This window comes from Salmo trutta, chromosome 15 (assembly GCF_901001165.1).
Source record: "Salmo trutta chromosome 15, fSalTru1.1, whole genome shotgun sequence".
Taxonomy (NCBI): Eukaryota; Metazoa; Chordata; class Actinopteri; order Salmoniformes; family Salmonidae; genus Salmo; species Salmo trutta.
In genome coordinates this window covers 55,760,078-55,780,612 of record NC_042971.1, presented here as the reverse complement: position 1 = coordinate 55,780,612, position 20,535 = coordinate 55,760,078, and the positions used below count along the sequence as shown (strand labels likewise).

General features: G+C 42.8%; 1 protein-coding gene and 1 pseudogene across 1 annotated transcript; one reads left to right on the top strand and one right to left on the bottom strand.

Moving 5' to 3' along the window:
- Positions 1–1,340: 1,340 nt before the first annotated feature.
- Positions 1,341–17,318, bottom strand: LOC115149393 (anthrax toxin receptor 2). The gene is made up of 17 exons (XM_029692218.1): positions 16,915–17,318; positions 16,543–16,614; positions 15,894–15,965; positions 15,696–15,777; positions 15,503–15,607; positions 15,314–15,382; positions 14,750–14,830; positions 14,594–14,654; positions 14,381–14,476; positions 13,768–13,837; positions 12,873–12,951; positions 12,131–12,226; positions 11,957–12,013; positions 11,747–11,842; positions 11,354–11,533; positions 11,132–11,212; positions 1,341–1,981 (listed from the first exon to the last, which is right to left on the bottom strand). Exons 1-17 carry the CDS (start codon positions 17,031–17,033, stop codon positions 1,943–1,945), a joined length of 1,455 nt encoding a protein of 484 aa, XP_029548078.1. The 5' UTR covers positions 17,034–17,318; the 3' UTR covers positions 1,341–1,942.
- LOC115148345 (PR domain zinc finger protein 8-like) lies at positions 17,299–20,446 on the top strand (annotated as a pseudogene).
- Positions 20,447–20,535: the final 89 nt, after the last annotated feature.

The window sequence follows — 20,535 nt, the reverse complement described above, 5'->3', positions numbered from 1 at the left end:
CCTTCCTCTGAACATCAACTGTTCAGAGGAGACTGCGTGAATCAGGCCTTCGTGGTCGATTTGTTTCAAAGAAACCACTACTAAAGCACACCAATAAGAAGAAGAGACTTGCTTGGACCAAGAAACACGAGCAATGGACATTAGACCAGTGGACATCTGTCCTTTGGTCTGATGAGTCCAAATTGGAGATTTTTGGTTCCAACCTCTGTGTCTTTGTGAGACGCAGTGTAGGAAAACAAATGATCTCTGCATGTGTGGTTCCCACTGTGACACATGGAGGAGGAGGTGTGATGGTGTGGGGGTGCTTTTCTGGTGACACTGTCTGTGATTTATATAGAATACAAGGCACACTTAACCAGCATGGCTACCACAGCATTCTGCAGTGATATGCCATCCCTTCTGGTTTGCGCTTAGTGGGACTATCATTTGTTTTTCAACAGGACAATGACCCAACACACCTCCAGGCTGTGTAAGGGCTATTTGAACAAGAAGGAGAGTGATGGAGGGCTGCATCAGATGACCTGGCCTCCACAATCACCCGACCTCAACCCAATTGAGATGGTTTGGGATGAGTTGGACCGCAGAGTGAAGGAAAATCAGCCATCAGGTGCTCAGCATATGTGGGAACTCCTTCAAGACTATTGGAAAAGTATTCCTCATGAAGCTGGTTGAGAGAATGCCAAGAGTGTTCAAAGCTGTCATCAAATCTAACATTTTAAATATATTTTGATTTGTTTGACACTTTTTTGGGTTACTACATGATTCCATATGTGTTATTTCATAGTTTTGATGTATTCGCTATTATTCTACAATGTAGAAAATAGTAAAAATAAAGAAAAACCCTTGAGGTTTGTCCAAACTTTTGACTGGTACTGTAGATAAGCAAATTCACCAGATTTTATGATCACATCATAGGCAGCTACAATGATGGGAAAATAAGTAGCCACATAGACTGATGAAAAGGTAGGAGTAGGCGTACTGTTTATTTATGTATATTTTATCATGTAAATCAATTATTTTGGGATTCCCATTGGATTTTATATGCAAATTATGTGTATCAAGTCCATTGTGTTCTGCAATTATAATAGTCTTTCCCCTAAATTCCTCCTCTAGAAAATAAAACGTGGATCTGACATTATTCTCTCTTGTTCTGTTTGTCCTCGGGGACTGGAAATCGAAGCAGGGTTTTTATGTACAATAAGCATTAGGTCAAAGGGATTAGATAAACAATGTGATTTGTATTATGGCATTTAGCAACATGAATGAGATTAGGCAGCTTGGGAAAAATAGGACCCCGTTGTACTTTTACTTGAAAGTGAAACCCTTACAATCTTTCCACAGAATGTTGAAAAATATCTTTATTTAGAAAACCACATTTGAAACAGCAGAGCTTGAGTACAAAATAAGAGAAATACACTGTGTACAAAAAATGTCAACATTTCTATCCAATTTTTTTTCATTCATTGAGCTTTATTTTTAGTTCTCTTTTATTCACTTAATTACTTACGATTGTTGTTTTATTGTCAAGAGGTGAACTTGTAAGTGAACTATTTAATTGTATATCATGTTTATATGACCAATAAACAGACTTGAACTTGAACGACTCCTGACAATAAATGAAACGGTGACATGAGGATTTTATAGCAAGTAAGCAAGCTAACATTGTTGAATGCTACTGAACAGCCTTGTTTTATCCCAGATAAATACATGTTAAATAATAAGTCCTAGGAGAGGCACATTTACAGTTGGATGTTTAGGTGTGTTGTCCATAGGCTCCTGCATAGTCGCAGGAAGTAGTTTGAGGGTGGTGGTGCTGATACAGGCGGCTATATCAGCCCGCAAATACAGGTGCCTAGAGCACCCTCAGCACCCATTCTTCCCACGGCTATGGGCTCCTGTTCTCTCCATAGCCTCATAGTCCAAAGATTATGGTGTGTTTGACCTAATGATTGGGAACTCGGGTGAAATTCATACAGCGCCCCTGAAACGAAACAAAATGCAGATTATTTATTCCATTTAAACCTTTCACTTTACCAGGTAAGTTATTAAGAACACATCATTTTTTACAATAGAGAGCAGTTAGGCTTAAATGTACCTATTGTATTCTACACTTATTAGAAAATGAACAGCAGTACTTCCTTAGCATACACTATATTTCATTACAGTAGTAACACCTCCCCACCCCCACCTCCATATCAGCCTAATCCTCATGAAGAATAGTGCATGGCTGTATCTACCCATTCTCCCCAACATGTATGTACTTGTTTATCTCAGATAAATAAGGTACATCAGTTACAAAATGAGCTCCTAATGGGAGTCGCTATATACGTGGCATATCATGGACATTTTTGGACAATGCAGAGTTGTTATTTACAATAATTTATCATAATTAAACTCAATTGAGGCAGCCTGTAATGGGTAAGGAGGAGATGGCGAATGGGCCGGCGCATTGTCACAACATCAATTTTAGCCAATCAAGCACGAGAGCATAACTGGCTGAACAGACAGCCACACCCATTCTGTCAAGAAGGGAGCGCCCATCATTATCCCAGGCGAGTATAGAGCAGGTATAGTGCAATGCAAAAGTATTCATTCCCCTTGGCGTTTTTCCTATTTTGTTGCATTACAACCTGTAATTTAAATGGACTTTTATTTGGATTTCATGTAATGGACATACACAAAATAATCAAAATTGGTGAAGTGAAATGAAAAAAAATCACTTGTTTAAAAAAATTCTCCAAAATAAAAAACAGAAAAGTGGTGCCGTGCATATGTATTCAACCCCTTTGCTATGAAGCCCCTAAATAAGATCTGTTGCAAACAATTACCTTCAAAAATCACATAATTAGTTAAATAAAGTCCACCTGTGTGCAATCTAAGTGTCACATGATCTGTCACATGATCTCAGTATATATACACCTGTATATATACACCTATCTACACCTCAGTATATATACACTGAAAGGCCCCAGAGTCTGCAACACCACTAAGCAAGGGGCACCACCAAGCAAGCGGCACCACGAAGACCAAGGAGACTTTGAACATCCCACAGAGCACCATTAAATCGATGATTAAAAAATTTAAAGAATATGGCACCACAACAAACCTGCCAAAACTCATGGACCAGGCAAGGAGGGCATTAATCAGAGAGGCAACAAAGAGACCAAAGATAACCGTGAAGGAGCTGCAAAACTCCACAGCGGAGATTGGAGTATCTGTCCATAGTACCACGTTAAGCCGGTACACTCCACAGAGCTGGGCTTTACGGAAGAGTGTCCAGAAAAAAAGCCATTGCTTAATAAAGGAAAAAATAAGCAAACACGTTTGGTGTTCGCCAAAAGGCATGTGGGAGACTCCCTAAACATATGGAAGAAGGTACTCTGGTCAGGTGAGACTAAAATGTAGCTTTTTGGCCATCAAGGAAAACGCTATGTCTGGCGCAAACCCAACACCTCTCATCAAATCAAAGTTTATTTGTCACGTGCGCCGGATAGAACAGCTGTAGACTTTACAGTGAAATGCTTACTTACAGACTCTAACCAATAGTGCAAGAAAGGTGTTAGGTGAACAATAGGTAAGTAAAGAAATAAAACAACAGTAAAAAGACAGGCTATATACAGTAGCGAGGCTATAAAAGTAGCGAGGCTACATACAGACACCAGTTAGTCAGGCTGATTGAGGTAGTATGTACATGTAGATATGGTTAAAGTGACTATGCATATGATGAACAGAGAGTAGCAGTAGCATAAAAGAGGGGTTGGCGGGTGGTGGGTGGGACACAATGCAGATAGCCTGGTTAGCCAATGTGCGGGAGCACTGGTTGGTCGGCCCAATTGAGGTAGTATGTACATGAATGTATAGTTAAAATGACTATGCATATATGATAAACAGACAGTAGCAGCAGCACCCCGAGAACACCATCCCCACAGTGAAGCATGGTGGTGGCAGCATCATTCTGTGGGGATGTTTTTCATCGGCAGGGACTGGGAAACTGGTCAGAATTGAAGGAATGATGGATGGTGCTAAATAAAGGGAAATTCTTGAAGGAAACCTGTTTCAGTCTTCCAGAGATATGAGACTGGGACAGAGGTTCACCTTCCAGCAGGACAATGACCCTAAGCATACTGCTAAAGCAACACCTGAGTGGTTTAAGGTGAAACTTTTAAATGTCTTGGAATGGCCTAGTCAAAGCCCAGACCTCAATCCAATTGAGAATCTGTGGTATGACTTAAAGATTGCTGTACACCAGCGGAACCCATCCAACTTGAAAGAGCTGAAGCAGTTTTGCCTTGAAGAATGGGCAAAAATCCCAGTGGCTAGATGTGCCAAGCTTATAGAGACATACCCAAGAGACTTGCAGCTGTAACTGCTGCAAAAGGTGGCTGTACAAAGTATTGACTTTGGGGGGGTTGAATAGTTATGCACGCTCAAGTTTTCTGTTTTTTTGTCTTATTTCTTGTTTGTTTCACAATCAAAAATATTTTGCATCATCAAAGTGGTAGGCATGTTGTGGAAATCAAACGATACAAGCCCCCAAAAAATCAATTTTAATTCCAGGTTGTAAGGCAACAAAATTGGAAAAATGCCAAGGGGGTTGAATACTTTCGCAAGCCACTGTAGGTACCAGCCCTCCTATAGCCACACACCAGGAAGAGGAATTGGTGCATGGTTAAACGCATGCTTACAGCTAGTATGGCTGTTCAGTGTTCACATTTATCAATTACTTATTGAAGCCAAGATTTTACGGAGTTTTGCTTGAAATAGTACATTTTGGTTGCAGTTTTAAGTTGAAACCGAAATCTGGAAACATAATAATAAGTTACATTTGACCTCAACTGACCTGTAACTTACAAAACCATAACCAAGAAATAAAACATTTACAACAAAAGGTTGTTATAGTAAATGTGGTGTAGTAATTCAGAACAAATTCAGTATAGTATTATCACATGAACTGACACCCCAGACAGACCCCACCTCCCTTATTAAAGGAAAGACGATGACCAGCATCCTGCACTTACCTAGAGTGTCTGGTCTATAATGACAGGACAATAGTATGAATGACCAGTGTCTTAATTAACACGTACTACAGTACACAGGGTACACGAACACGGTGTGACAGAGTACACGAACACGGTGTGACAGAGTACACGAACACGGCGTGACAGAGTACACGAACACGGCGTGACAGAGTACACGAACACAGCGTGACAGAGTACACGAACACAGCGTGACAGAGTACACGAACACGGCGTGACAGAGTACACGAACACGGCGTGACAGAGTACACGAACAAGGCGTGACAGAGTACACGAACACAGTGTGACAGAGTACACGAACACAGCGTGACAGAGTACACAAACACAGCGTGACAGAGTACACGAACACGGCGTGACAGAGTACACGAAAACAGCGTGACAGAGTATAAGAACACAGTATGACATCCCCCCATCCTCGTTTACATCCAGCCCTGCTCTGCTTGTTATCTCGTTAGTGCTGTCCTGAGCTGACTGTGACAGGGCAGAGGCCTCACATAATGGTGCTAATACAATGCATTCGGTAAGTATTCAGACCCCTTGACTTTTTCCACATTTTGCTACGTTACAGCCTTATTATAAAATGGATTAAATAATTGTTTTTCCTCATCAATTTATACACAATACCTCATAATAACGAAGTGAAAACAGGTTTTTAGAAATGTTTGCAAATGTATTAAAAATAAAAAAACGATACCTTATTTACATAAATGTTAAAACACTTTGCTATGAGACTCGAAATTGAGGTGCATCCTGTTTCCACTGATCATCCTTGAGATGTTTCTACGACTTGATTGGAGTCCACCTGTGGTAAATTAAATTGATTGAATTTGGAAAGGCACACACCTGTATATACACTGCTCAAAAAAATAAAGGGAACACTTAAACAACACAATGTAACTCCAAGTCAATCACACTTCTGTGAAATCAAACTGTCCACTTAGGAAGCAACACTGATTGACAATAAATGTCACATGCTGTTGTGCAAATGGAATAGACAACAGGTGGAAATTATAGGCAATAAGCAAGACACCCCCAATAAAGGAGTGGTTCAGCAGGTGGTGACCACAGACCACTTCTCAGTTCTTATGCTTCCTGGCTGATGTTTTGGTCACTTTTGAATGCTGGGGGTGCTTTCACTCTACTGGTAGCGTGAGACGGAGTCTACAACCCACACAAGTGGCTTAGGTAGTGCAGCTCATCCAAGATGGCACATCAATGCGAGCTGTGGCAAGAAGGTTTGCTGTGTCTGTCAGCGTAGTGTCCAGAGCATGGAGGCGCTACCAGGAGACAGGCCAGTACATCAGGAGACGTGGAGGAGGCCGTAGGAGGGCAACAACCCAGCAGCAGGACCGCTACCTCCGCCTTTGTGCAAGGAGGAGCAGGAGGAGTACTGCCAGAGCCCTGCAAAATGACCTCCAGCAGGCCACAAATGTGCATGTGTCTGCTCAAACGGTCAGAAACAGACTCCATGAGGGTGGTATGAGGGCCCGACGTCCACAGGTGGGGGTTGTGCTTACAGCCCAACACCGTGCAGGACGTTTGGCATTTGCCAGAGAACACCAAGATTGGCAAATTCGCCACTGGTGCCATGTGCTCTTCACAGATGAAGCAGGTTCACACTGAACACGTGACAGACGTGACAGAGTCTGGAGACGCCGTGGAGAACGTTCTGCTGCCTGCAACATCCTCCAGCATGACCGGTTTGGCGGTGGGTCAGTCATGGTGTGGGGTGGCATTTCTTTGGGGGGCCACACAGCCCTCCATGTGCTCGCCAGAGGTAGCCTGACTGCCATTAGGTACCGAGATGAGATCCTCAGACCCCTTGTGAGACCATATGCTGGTGCGGTTGGCCCTGGGTTCCTCCTAATGCAAGACAATGCTAGACCTCATGTGGCTGGAGTGTGTCAGCAGTTCCTGCAAGAGGAAGGCATTGATGCTATAGACTGTCCCGCCCGTTCCCCAGACCTGAATCCAATTGAGCACATCTGGGACATCATGTCTCGCTCCATCCACCAACGTCACGTTGCACCACAGACTGTCCAGGAGTTGGCGGATGCTTTAGTCCAGGTCTGGGAAGAGATCCCTCAGGAGACCATCCGCCACCTCATCAGGAGCATGCCCAGGCGTTGTAGGGAGGTCATACAGGCACGTGGAGGCCACACACACTACTGAGCCTCATTTTGACTTGTTTTAAGGGCATTACATCAATGTTGGATCAGCCTGTAGTGTGGTTTTCCACTTTAATTTTGAGTGTGACTCCAAATCCAGACCTCCATGGGTTGATAAATTGGATTTCCATTGATTATTTGTGTGATTTTGTTGTCAGCACATTCAACTATGTAAAGAAAAAAGTATTTAATAAGATTATTTCATTCATTCAGATCTAGGATGTGTTATTTTAGTGTTCCCTTTATTTTTTTGAGCAGTATATAATGTCCCACAGCTGACAGTGTCAGAACAAAAACCAAGCCATGAGGTCGAAGGAATTGTCCGTAGAGCTCCGTGACAGGATTGTGTCGAGGCACAGATCTGGGGAAGGGTAACAAAAAATGTCTGCAGCATTAAAGGACTCAAACAACACAGTGGACTCCATCATTCTTAAAAATGAAGAAGTTTGGAACCACCAAGACTTCCAAGAGCTGGTCGCCAGGCAAAACTGAGCAATCGGGGGAGTAGACATCAGAAGCCACACCTCAGTAAAAGGCACATGACAGCCCGCTTGGAGTTTGCCAAAACACACCTAAAGGAGTCTCAGACCATAACAAACAAGATTATCTGGTCAGATGAAACCAAGATTGAACTATTTGGCCTGAATGCCAAGCGGTACGTCTGGAGGAAACTTGGCACGGTGGTGGTGACAGCATCATGCTGTGGGGATGTTTTTCAGAGTCAGGGACTGGGAGACTAGTCAGGATCGAGGGAAAGATTAATGGAGCAAAGTACAGAGAGATCCTTGATGAAAATCTGCTCCAGAGCACTCAGGACCTCAGACTGGGGCAAAGGTTCACCTTCCAACAGGACAACAACCCTAAGCACACAACCAAGACAACGCAGGAGTGGCTTCGGGACAAGTCTCTGAATGTCCTTGAGTGGCCCAGAGCCCGGACTTGAACCCGATCTAACATCTCTGGAGAGACCTGAAAATAGCTATGCAGCGACGCTCCCCATCCAGCCTGACCGAGCTTGAGAGGATCTGCAGAGAAAAATGGGAGGAACTCCCCAAATACAGTCTGTCACGTGTGCTCCCTCTCCAGCCTCTAGGTCACCAGGCTGCTCGTTAGGGTGCACACCTGTCACCAGCCTTACGTGCATAATGACACTCACCTGGACTCCATCACCTCCTTGAGTACCTGCCCTTTATACATTTGAAGTCGGAAGTTTACATACACTTAGGTTGGAGTGATTAAAACTTGTTTTTCAACCACTCCACCAATTTATTGTTAACAAACTATAGTTTTGGCAAGTCGGTTAGGACATCTACTTTGTGCAGGACACAAGTAATTTTTCCAACAATTGTTTACAGACAGATTATTTCACTTATAATTCACTGTATCACAATTACAGTGGGTCAGAAGTGTACATACACTAAGATGACTGTGCCTTTAAACAGCTTGGAAAATTCCAGAAAATTATGTCATGGCTTTAGAAGCTTCTGATAGACTAATTTACATCATTTGAGTCAATTGAAGGTGTACCTGTGGATGTATTTGAAAGCCTACCTTCAAACTCAGTGCCTCTTTGCTTGACATCATGGGAAAATCTAAAGAAATCAGACCTCAGAAAACAATTGTAGACCTCCACAAGTCTGGTTCATCCTTGGGAGCAATTTCCAAACGTCTGAAGGTACCACGTTCATCTGTACAAACAATAGTACGCAAGTATGAACACCATGGGACCACACAGCCGTCATACCGCTCAGGAAGGAGACGCGTTCTGTCTACTAGAGATGAACGTACTTTGGTGCGAAAAGTGCAAATCAATCCCAAAACAACAGCAAAGGACCTTGTGAAGATGCTGGAGGAAACAGGTACAAAAGTATCTGTATCCACAGTAAAACGAGTCCTATATCGACATAACCTGAAAGGCCGCTCAGCAAGGAAGAAGCCACTGCTCCTAAACCACCATAAAAACGCCAGACTACGGTTTGCAACTGCACATGGGGACAAAGATTGTACTTTTTGGAGAAATGTCCTCTGGTCCGATGAAACAAAAATAGAACTGTTTGGCCATAATGACCATCGTTATGTTTGGAGGAGAAAGGGGGAGGCTTGGAAGCCGAAGAACACCATCCCAACCGTGAAGCACAGGGGTGGCAGCATGATGTTGTGGGGGTGCTTTGCTGCAGGAGGAACTGGTGCACTTCACAAAATAGATGGCATCATGAGGCAGGAAAATTATGTGGATATATTGAAGCAACATCTCAAGACGTCAGTCAGGAAGTTAAAGCTTGGTCGCAAATGGGTCTTCCAAATGGACAATGACCCCAGGCATACTTCCAAAGTTATGGCAAAATGGCTTAAGGACAACAAAGTCAAGGTGTTGGAGTGTCCATCACAAAGCCCTGAATTTTGGAATGGGCCAAAATTCACCCAACTTATTGTGGGAAGCTTGTGGAAGGCTACCCGAAACATTTGACCCAATGTGTATGTAAACTTCTGACCCACTGGGAATGTGATGAAAGAGATTAAAGCTGAAATAAATCATTCTCTCTACTATTATTCTGACATTTCACATTCTTAAAACAAAGTGGTGATCCTAACTGACCTAAGACAGGGACTTTTTTAAACTGAGTTTAAATGTATTTGGCTAAGGTGTATGTAAACTTCCCACTACAACTGTATGTCACTCCCTTTGGTTTCTTCCCCAGTCGTCATTGTTCCTGTTTCATGTTGATGTGCTGTTTGTGTTTCTTGTTTTGTTCATTTATTTATTTTTGGTATTCACTCCCATGCCTCAGTGGGTTCGATAGGCTTCAATGCCTAAGCTGGATGAACAGGTTCCCGAGCCTCAACCGAGGCAACCGGGGAGGTCTCAGCCGGCTCATCAGGCTCTCACTCCTCAGCCGGTTCGTCAGGTTTTTTGTGCCTCAGTGGAGGCGACCGGTCCACTCCGGATCCCCGGGATCGTCCCTGTGGTTGGCGTCCTGCGGCTGGAGCCGAACACTCCGGGGATGGGGGTATTATCACGTGTGCTCCCTCTCTGGCCTCTAGGTCACCAGGCTGCTCGTTAGGGCGCACACCTGTCACCAGCGTTGCGCGTATAATGACACTCACCTGGACTCCATCACCTCCTTGATTACCTGCCCTTTATATGTCACTCCCTTTGGCTTCTTCCACAGCCGTCATTGTTACTGTTTCATGTTGCGCTATTTGTGTTTCTTGTTTTGTTCATTTATTAATTAAATGTATTCACTCTGAACTTGCTTCCCGCCTCTCAGCGTACATAGTCACACAGTCATGCCAAGCTTGTAGCATCATACCCAAGAAGACTCGAGGCTGTAATCGCTGCCAAAGGTTCTTCAACAAAGTACTGAGTAAGGGTCTGAATACTTATTTAAATGTGATATTTACGTTTCTTTTATATATAAATTTGCTAATATTTCTAAAAACCTGTTTTTACATTTTAATCAATTTTAGAACAAGGCTGTAACGTAACAATGTGGAAAAAGTCAAGTGGTCCGAATACTTTCCGAACGCACTGTAGACATTAAGGGTCAGGGTGGCCAGTCACACCAACATGGACATCCATCCTCTTCTCTCAGTGGAGAGTCATAACTAACCTTGTAGGTTTTCTTTCTCTCCCTTACTGCCCCTCGCCACTGATGAGCTAGACAAGGTTACTAACGTGTGAAAACTGGACAACAATGACCAAACAGAGAGCTCAGTCTTCTTTTCTCTCTTTCTCTTTTCTCTCTCTTTCTCTTTCTCTCGTTCTCTTTCTCTTCTTTTCTCTCTTTCTCTCTTTCTCTTCTTTTCTCTCTCTTTCTCTCTCTTCCTTTCTCTTTCTTTTGTTGCAATCATGGTTTGGTCAATTCCATTTAAATTCAGTCAATTCAGGAAGTAATCTGAAAACATTTATAGAAGGGTGTACCTTACCCTGTCCTGTGCTGTTGGTCTCATGACAGCAACTCGATCATACTGGCGCCTGAGTAATGCTACTAGAGCATCAAAACGCCCCTGAGAGAAAGAAACAATGAGAATCGTGGTGATGAAACCAGTTTAAACAAAGATATGATGAAACCAGTAAAAAAATCTTAAAGATATCAAATCAGTTACTGACTGCCATTGTCAACTGGGTTTGAAAGCATCCGAACTAACCTTGATGGGTGTGTACCATCTGGACTGTTCTGGGATGTGATAGGTAGGGCGTGGGCTCTGAGGCATTGGTTTTCTTCCAATGGTTTCTTCCACCTCCTCTTCCACCATTGTGACCACTGCGTTCTTAGCTTTCTCTAGCCGTGCACCTTCCTCCGTGGAACCCTTCTCTCCCCATCGGACCTAATACACACTTTACATTAGGTTATCTTATACAGTTCATCTTTCATTTTATACCGTTTATATATATTTGTATATTTTTGTAGCAGAAAATAACCATTCAGACCTTTAGAGTTACTAACATCACTCAAAATAAAGTGACTCACAACTCACTGTCAAGATATAGTGCAGCCCAAATAGATGGGGTTGAATGGGGTAATACTCATTCTGACATACCTCCATGCGTTTCATTCCTCCGATACCTCTTCCCCCATAATAGGATGCATCCACCATGGGCCATTTCCTCTTGGGCAGAGGGTCCTCCTCAGGCTCCTAATGGAGGAGACACAGCGGAACCACTGCATTAACCCTGTGAAGAGCTGAATGAACTGACATTCATGTTGATTTAAACAACAGTCTTAAGGATCTAAGCGACAGTCCACTCACAGGTACTGGTGGAGGAGGGGGAGGAGGGGGGCGACGGGGAGGGGGGTCCTTGATCACCTGTAAAATAGAAGCCTTCTTCCATTACTATATACTATCAACCAACAACCATTTTAACTGATTCACTCATACTGTTTCTATTTTTCAAGGGGAAATGTGCTGCGTTGAACCACTCACAATAGTGCAGCAGAGCGGCCAGAACCACCACAGCAGAACCAGAGCCAGTAGCAGGAGGAGAACCAAGACCAGCACCAGCACCACTGTCCCATCAGACTACATCAGGAGACACTGTCACTTTAAATGTGTAGCTATAGCATTCTGAATGAATTCTATTGTATAGTTTCTGTGTTTTTATGTTTTATGTACCATCTTTTTAAGCACATGACCAAATTAATTTCCCTCTTGTGGAATATAAAGTTGATCTGAATCTGAGTCTGAATGGTAAACAAAGCAGCCTGGTACACAACACAGACTTGAACAGATTACTTTATATCAAACATAAATATAATATATCATACTTGATAAACTGGGTGTTTCAAGCCCTGAATGTTGATTGGCTGAAAGCTGTGGTTTATCAGACCGTATACCATGGGTATGATAAAACATGTATTTTTACTGTTCTAATTACATTGGTAACCAGTTTATAATAGCAAAAGCGCACCTCAGGGGTTTGTGATATATGGCCAATATACCACGGCTAAGGGCTGTATCCAGGCACTCCACGTAGCGTCGTGCTTAAGAACAGCCCTTAGCCGTGGTATACTGGCCATATACCACACACCCCCGGGCCTTATTGCTTAAATATTTGATGGACTTTATCAGACTAGACTTTGGTGAACTAAGACTGAGCAAACTGAATGTCAGTGGCGTGAGGCTGTTTGTTTTGAGTGTTGGTGTTGTCTGTAATACTGATACTCACACATACTGTAGCGTAGATAGTGAACGGACTTGAGATGTAGGACTGACCCTTGTTCAAGCTGATCAGCACATCTATCGATCTGTTGAGAGAGAAAGACAATCCAGCCCATTTCTATGTTATTGCTGAGAGAGAAAGAGACTAACAAAGTAGGTCAGGTCGAACTTAATTGAAGTATCGGCCTGGCAGACCAAACATTGAAATGCCAAGGCACTGTGCCATAGCAAACAGGCATGCTGGTGGCAGGGTAAACACTATTACATGGTCAACGGTGGGCACCCACTGGGCACAGACGTCAGTTCAACGTCTAGTTTTGATTAATATTTGGTTGAGTTGTCAACTAACGTGAATTCAAAGTGAAAACAACAACAAATGTTACCATGTCATTGGATTTAGAGTAAAAGTTGGGAGAAAGAAATTGCCCTTATGTTGATGACTTTTTCTGTCCTTTTCCAATCAGTTTGACACGTTGATTCAACGTTATCACATAGATTTTTGGGGTTGAAATGTAGTGTCTCACCACTACACATCGGTTCAGCCTATTGGTTTGATATTTTATAAAGAAACCAGGCAGGTAACTGTAATGGAATAGGACTGAACCGCATTTATTCTCCAATCTCCACCAAACTTCTATTCTATTTTTATACTTGAATTATTTGATTTTGTTGCTTTTATAAAGCAATCGATCCGTTACCCGTAGAACCAACTGCCCACCCTGAATGAAAGTGTGTGTAGTCTTCGGCAGTGGAGCTTGGGTTTCAGCATGGTTCTTCTCTCATGGCAACCAACAGACAACATGCCATTCCTTTGATCTGGCCATCTGAACACGCTCAGTAGCTCACTGGCCATTTATGGCTACAGGAAGTTCCACGAGGAGAGAATCAAGTGCAGCACTTACTGTCCGGCTTCATGCAGCACTGGTGCTGGACACAACAGATAACCATCCTGCCCCACACTGGGCCTCTCATCTGGGAGAGAGGGAAAGAGAGAGAGAGCGAGAGGGAGGGAGGGGTTATGGGGAGCGAGAGAAAGTGTGAAAGGGAGGGGTGTGTGAGCTCTATGCCCTCTCAGTGAAGAGACATTGCTTGTTATGTTCTATATTAAGCAATGAGACAGAGACCAGCTCCATGCACTCAGCTGGCTACAGAATGAGGTCTCTGTTCTCTAACTACTAAATACGACACTGTTCTGTTCTCTCTGGTTTGGAAAATAGTGAGCCCCAACATTCACTCCATGGTCTCATTACTCTATTAGTATGGCTACAGAATGAACAGGGTGACCAACATCTTTCCATGATGAAATTGATTGAATCCTGAGGAATGGCATTGAAGTGCATTGTTTGGTGTACAACTACAAAGGACTGTGTCATCTGGTAATATACATGAATGAATGTGGTGTAACAAGCGGTTAGGGGGAGTTATTGTCAATCTGCACTCTTACAGTAGGTCGGTATGTCAATATTGGAATGCAGAATGTGATGCATTATGGAGCTTGTGGTAGGGTATACTAACTGTATGTCTTCTGGTTGACTGTGAGTACACAGATCACTCCCTCCTGGCTCCTCCCACGGGTGAAATCATATCCTCTCAGGACAATGTTAAAAGATTCTGGAATGTTATGGAGGGTCACAATGTTAGGATTTTCGGGCACAAACGAATAATAATGTTAACCAATATTGATAACATTTAATCAGTATAATGACAAACTAAATCTTTGCAGCATACCGTTCACACAAACATTAGTGGGCTCTATACTGAATATTTCTGTGCAGGATTTCTTCAAAATCTGTGAAAAATATAAATAACGATGATGTAAATTACATGGTATGTGTCTTAAAGTTTATTCTGACATATTGCTCTATGTAATTATTCTGACCTCACCGAATTCACAATGGTTTTGAGTGCATGAAATCCAGCCAGCACTGGGAATACTTGGTCTTTGCTGTCTGCAATGTCAACAAGCTGTAGGGATAAGAATGCAAGCATACTCTATGATGTTACACAACATCTGAGAGATTGCCTTTCCACATCTAACGTACGACATAGCACTCTCTCCCTCAGTGTCTGTACATTACTCTGTCTCTCTGTTGGTGTTTTCCTGCCTGGTTTCCAAGGCTTTCATCTAATGTAATGAAACTATAACAGGAAGCAGGGCTGGCACGATCGTGATCTTATTAGATAACTACAGTACAACGGACTTCCTGTCCAGACTGCTAACTCTCGCTGAGAGGGACAGACGATCAAATCATTAAACTGGTACTCTCATTTTCCTTTCACTATGTTATCAATATCAATCAGCTGTTACAGCATTGTGCATGCTTATCCAACAGTCTCTCATCATTGTAAACACATATTTCAGCAGGGATACTGTTTGTGCATGGCTGTGTGCAGTTTGTGAGTGCTTCTCCAGCCTACAATTGATAAAGTGAGACTTCAAAATCATACCTGTCTCTCATCAAAGTCCTTCACACCGACACAGTACACTCTAGCACCAAACTCCCTGGCCGCATTAGCCTGAAACAAAAAGAGAGGACCAATAGATTTATTTATGGAAAATAGCTGTGTACTAGTAAGAGCTCAAAGCAAAGTAAGTACTATGTTATTGCTCATTACAGTCTATTATAATGGCATTACCTCCTCTACTGTCAGTTCATAGGGATAGACCTCCAGTTTCCCATCAGTCAGAGCGATGATGATGCTGGATGACCGTGTGACCTGGGCCTTTATCTGCTCTGAAGCCTACATGTAGGAAGCCATGTTTTAATGGACAACACATACAGTACAACTACAAAAATATATATAACTGCTATGAATCAAAACTTCATACCACTTTCATTCCTTCGTGCATGTATGTTTCACCAGCTGGTCTGATTTCACTTAACTTTTTCAAGCCTTCCTCTATTTCATACCTACAAAGGAACAAGAAATATGCATTTTAGGTCCGATATTATCTGAGAGATGATGTGTACCGCGAGAGAGAGTGTGTGCTGTCTCGTTAGGTGAAGTATGTTTACTGTAGTAGTACCTGTCTCCAGTTAGTGGTAGAATCACCTCCGCTCTAGATGAGAAAACTATGTAGGAAACTCGCATCTTTGGACTAGAACAAACACAGGGATACACAAGGGGATAAACGGGATTAAACACCCAAGAAGATACAGAAGCAGATTAACTCCAGCAATGACTGGTCATTTTGTATTTAAAAGACTACACCAACAGTAGCTCTACTTAGCCCTACTCCCCCCCCCCCCTTTGGGGCTAACCATTTTTTTCTACATTAGCCTACAATTATACACCAGTTGCCACCACAGCCAGATGTGCCGAATGTTTTGTGGAGTTAAATTTAGTACCCCATTATTAAGTTTAAAAATAATCCCAGGCATCCTAGTGTTTGGTGGACCTACTTTTTGTTAAATGCCTAGGCTTCTGCTCGATAAAGATATGCCCCACTTTCACAGGACCGTGTTTACTAAAGTTGATCTATTGATTCCAGCTGTGAAAACATGCCCTTGGTAAATCATTGATAAAAGGGGCTCATTCAGTCAATATACTGAAAACTTGTATCATGAGAGAAAGGCAGAGAGAGAGTTGTGTGGGCTTTGTTCTGAAGGATAGTGACATGTTCAAGGCAAATTTAACCTCATAGAGAGCTTGACCTGAGAGCATAGACAGTTTACCTCAGAAAGCGGTTGGTGAGCTGCTCCACAAACTCATAGATCTCTCCCCAGTTATCATACACACTACCAGACCTGTAGAGCACACAATGAAACTCTCAGAACCAAACAAGCCCATACAAGGACTATACAGACTTAAATAGAACATTAGTCATTTTAATACTATATACATTAGCATTTTGACTACTTGTTACAGATTAGTTTTTTTCACACACATCATTTGATAATAAAATGCTTGATACGCGCACTCTGACACCTGATAGATGCTATTGAATCATGTTGATACAAGATACTTCCACATAAAAAAAAACAGAACAAGAAGTCACGTTCATATCAACTACATCTTGCATTTAGTTTATAGGTTAGGCTACTTACCTATCCAAAACAAAATAAATATCAAAAGCTCCATGGCAAGATGCCTCTTCGCTTTGACAAAATAATGTGTTTATTAGAAAGGTAAGAAGAAATACAATCCCTTGTCCGTTGAGGATCATTGCCTTGATAAAATGAATATTTTCTCAATTATATTTTGCACATTGCACTGTACCACTGTCTACCTTACATGCGCTTCCTTGTATGTAAAACAAGATAAATCAAGGCTCAAGACTGACTGATTTTCCAACGAAAGAATTGACAAGAAACTGACATTACTTTTACGCGACATGTTACTAGCATATGTCTTTGTAAATACCGATGATCGTCCTTGCCACTCGCATAGTTGTTAACTATACATTGTCTGAATTGAGAGAATAAAATGGTTTGGCCGGTCGCATCACCGCTGATACTGTACCATCCCATCTGAAGTGGGCATGCGCAAGAGATCCGGACACGTTGAACCCGATCGCTCCCTCACCAGCGTTGGGGAGACAGCAGGTGACAAAATGTTTTGTTAAATTAACAATTTAGGTAACTATTTCAGTTCAACAACCAGACTTTATTGGAGCTTGATACGCAATTAATTATAGCCAAAACCATAGAAAGACGTGGATATTACTTTTAATTCCATTCTACACACTGAAATAAAAACATTGTTTCGTTTGAAAACTTCAATTCGACAGATTCTGATGTCCATGCGGTTGTGGACGTGACAATGTGGACATCACTCATTAGAATACTGTGTAGAGTGAATTCCAACAGTGGCGTGATCCATCAAAAAACAGGGTTTCTCTATCGCATGAGGTCGCAGAAAAGCGCGTTTATGGCACACACACCCGCGTTTGTCGTCGTGGTCTCGGGGCATGAACACCAGAACATCACCCACCGTCACCTAAATACACTATATTTCGTCCCTATTTACCAAATGTCATGAATTCAATATCCAATCGAAATTGGCTTCTTCTACACTGGCCCCTGACACCCATGACCTCTTTAGACTGTCCACCGACACTCTCTGATTGTCAGAGATCATTAATGTCACCTAGCTAACAAGAGGATAAAGGAGGAGCGGAGAACTGTTAAATCTCATTGTGCAGATTAGACTAGACTATAAAACCAGCTCCTCCAGTAGACCAGTCGCATTGCAGGTGTTGATGGGCATCTACAAGAAACCGCGCGCTGTATAATACAAGCAAGGACAGTGCAAATAAGAGAAGAGCAAACCTTATCGCAGAATTGTTCGTATTGTTTTGGGTTTAGAGCGGTTTTACGCACGGTTTCTTTGGCGTTTGCCAAACTAATTTTAAAATGATTTATTCTCAATTGTTAAACCTAATGATATAAATTATATGTTTATCAGGTGACCCCGGAGGCAAATATTCTGTTGAAACTATTTTGGAACGCAGAGGCGAGAGCTCAGCAACGATGGATAAGCGACATTTTTACGCGCGTCTACATCTCCTACGTTCCCGAGAACGCCGTTTTTGGACCGTATGAGCTGAAACACACCTCCGTTTATGACAGCATCACCTTCACTGCTCTCAAGTCTATGGACCGAAGAACGGCACCATACATTTTGAGGGTGAGAACACTTACCAAATCCGTGCGTCTTAAAATAATGTGTTCCAAACGAATGGTTGGTTAGTTTCTCATGCCCGCATAATTGTTTGAAATGCATCGAACCTTTCAGGTCATAAAATTGTGTATTTTACTTGTTTTTGTATGACAAAGACCCGTTTCTATTTGGCTACACAGCTGTACGCCTCAGCGCCCAACATGCGCACTGATGGTCCAATGTGGCTGCGGCTGGTCCAGTCAGCCCGGAGCGCTGAAGAACAGAACCTGCAGAAACGATGTGAAGAACGGACACCTATTCTTTAGAGCCCTCAGGACGACCCAGAAGGAAGAGTAGCGGTTGGTGTGGTACAGGAAAGACCTGACCAAGCTTTTTCTCCTAAACCCACTGCAGATACAAAGCAAAGGTATGTCTACATACTCTATGAATGTGTTATTACATAGTAATAAAATATGATGTATTACATTATAGATACATATTGTTCATATCAATTTTCATGATTTTAATACTGACTGCAATTATACATAAATTAGGACATCAAACTATATGTATTCTTTATATTTGTTTAAACAGTATTGGCAAAGGTTTATGTCAAGCAATATTGGCAGAATAAGGTGATATTAATCCATATCCATCTCTATAACCAGGTACTGGTCCATACACATGTGCTAACTGTAACCAATGCTTTGAGACCGAGTTCCCCTTTCTGGCACATCAGAGATTCCTCTGCACACAGAGACAACCAAACAGCCACAGCACCAAACCTGGTCTAGGCAACACTGACCATGTGAAACTTGACTCCCTTCCTGTTCCTGCCTTCAAACAGAGCCGTCCAGAAACAAGTCCTCAGGATAGCAAACCTGCAACAGACTTCCATAACAGCCCGGATATGGAGAATATTAAGACAGGGTCTTCCAGCACCAGGGACTCTGAGACTAGAGGTTCCCTCAAAGGGAAACACACAGAGGTAGAGGAGGACAGGTGCAGTGAACCACAGCATCTAGTGATTAAGCAGGAACCACTGGACACAGGATACTGTACTTTGACCATGAAAAGGCAACCCAGCCCAGTCTCCGGTCACCTGCCCAGAAACATCAACAACAACAACATCACCAAAGACAGAGCAACCCAACTACACTTACAAGGTTCTGGGCCTGAAGACCTCAGATCTTCATCCAGCCTAAGGAACCAGAGCATTCAGCCCGGTAGTGGCCTAGTAGAACCTCAGAGAGACTCAAAGAAAACAAAGACAGAAACACTACGGTCTCCATGTCACTCAGAGGAGCTGTCTTCTTCCACTGACTCTACTACTGTCACCTCTGCCTTCAGCCAGGTCTCTGAGAACAGGACAAGTGTCTTCTCCCAGCCCCCACGCTCTGTCTCCTTTCCCCAGACTACCCCCCTGCTTGTGAGGGATAAAACCTCAATCACCCCCTTTACTACTGATCTCCACCGACCGGTGCTGGTCCAGGGTGTTCTGAAACAGAGGCGCCCTCTATACAGCCCAGCAGCTCTCTGGACCAGGACCACAGGCAAATCCCCCCTCCAGGTCCAGATTTACCTATCCCCGGTGCTCCTGTCCCCCTCCGTCTCACGGCTCTCGCCCCTCTGCCTGACGGCTCAGAACTGGTGTGCCAAATGCAACGTCTCCTTCCGCCTGACCTCAGACCTGGTGCAGCAATATGAGGTCCCACCACAAGAGGGCGGTGGACGCCACAGAGTCAGGGTCTGGGGTGAAACAACAGCAGCGCAGGGCGAGAGAGGCTCAAGTGTTGAATCTGCAACGAGATCTTCAGACAACGCCATCACCTTGCGGGACACTTGACCTCTCACACATGAGTTCAGTTCAATTAGTTCTTATCATTGGTAAGATCTTGATATTTTAATGTTTGATGTGTCATCATATTGATGAAGATACTAATTGGAGAACTAATAAAACACAAACTATTATGTTAATTATCATAATGTAAATTATCAATGCGATGACATTTGTTCTCTGAATTCTGTAAAATGTGTCAATTTTTGAATGCCATATATTTTTTTAC

What these genes read in the sequence shown, in the direction of transcription:
- LOC115149393 (XM_029692218.1), bottom strand. Translation starts at nt 17,033, where the DNA reads ATGATCCTCAACGGACAAGGGATTGTATTTCTTCTTACCTTTCTAATA. An exon ending in GGCCGCTCTGCTGCACTATT is followed by an intron (nt 12,014 to 12,130) that starts GTGAGTGGTTCA and finishes TCTATTTTACAG; the next exon opens with GTGATCAAGGACCCCCCTCC. An exon ending in CCCCTCCTCCACCAGTACCT is followed by an intron (nt 11,843 to 11,956) that starts GTGAGTGGACTG and finishes CTCCTCCATTAG; the next exon opens with GAGCCTGAGGAGGACCCTCT.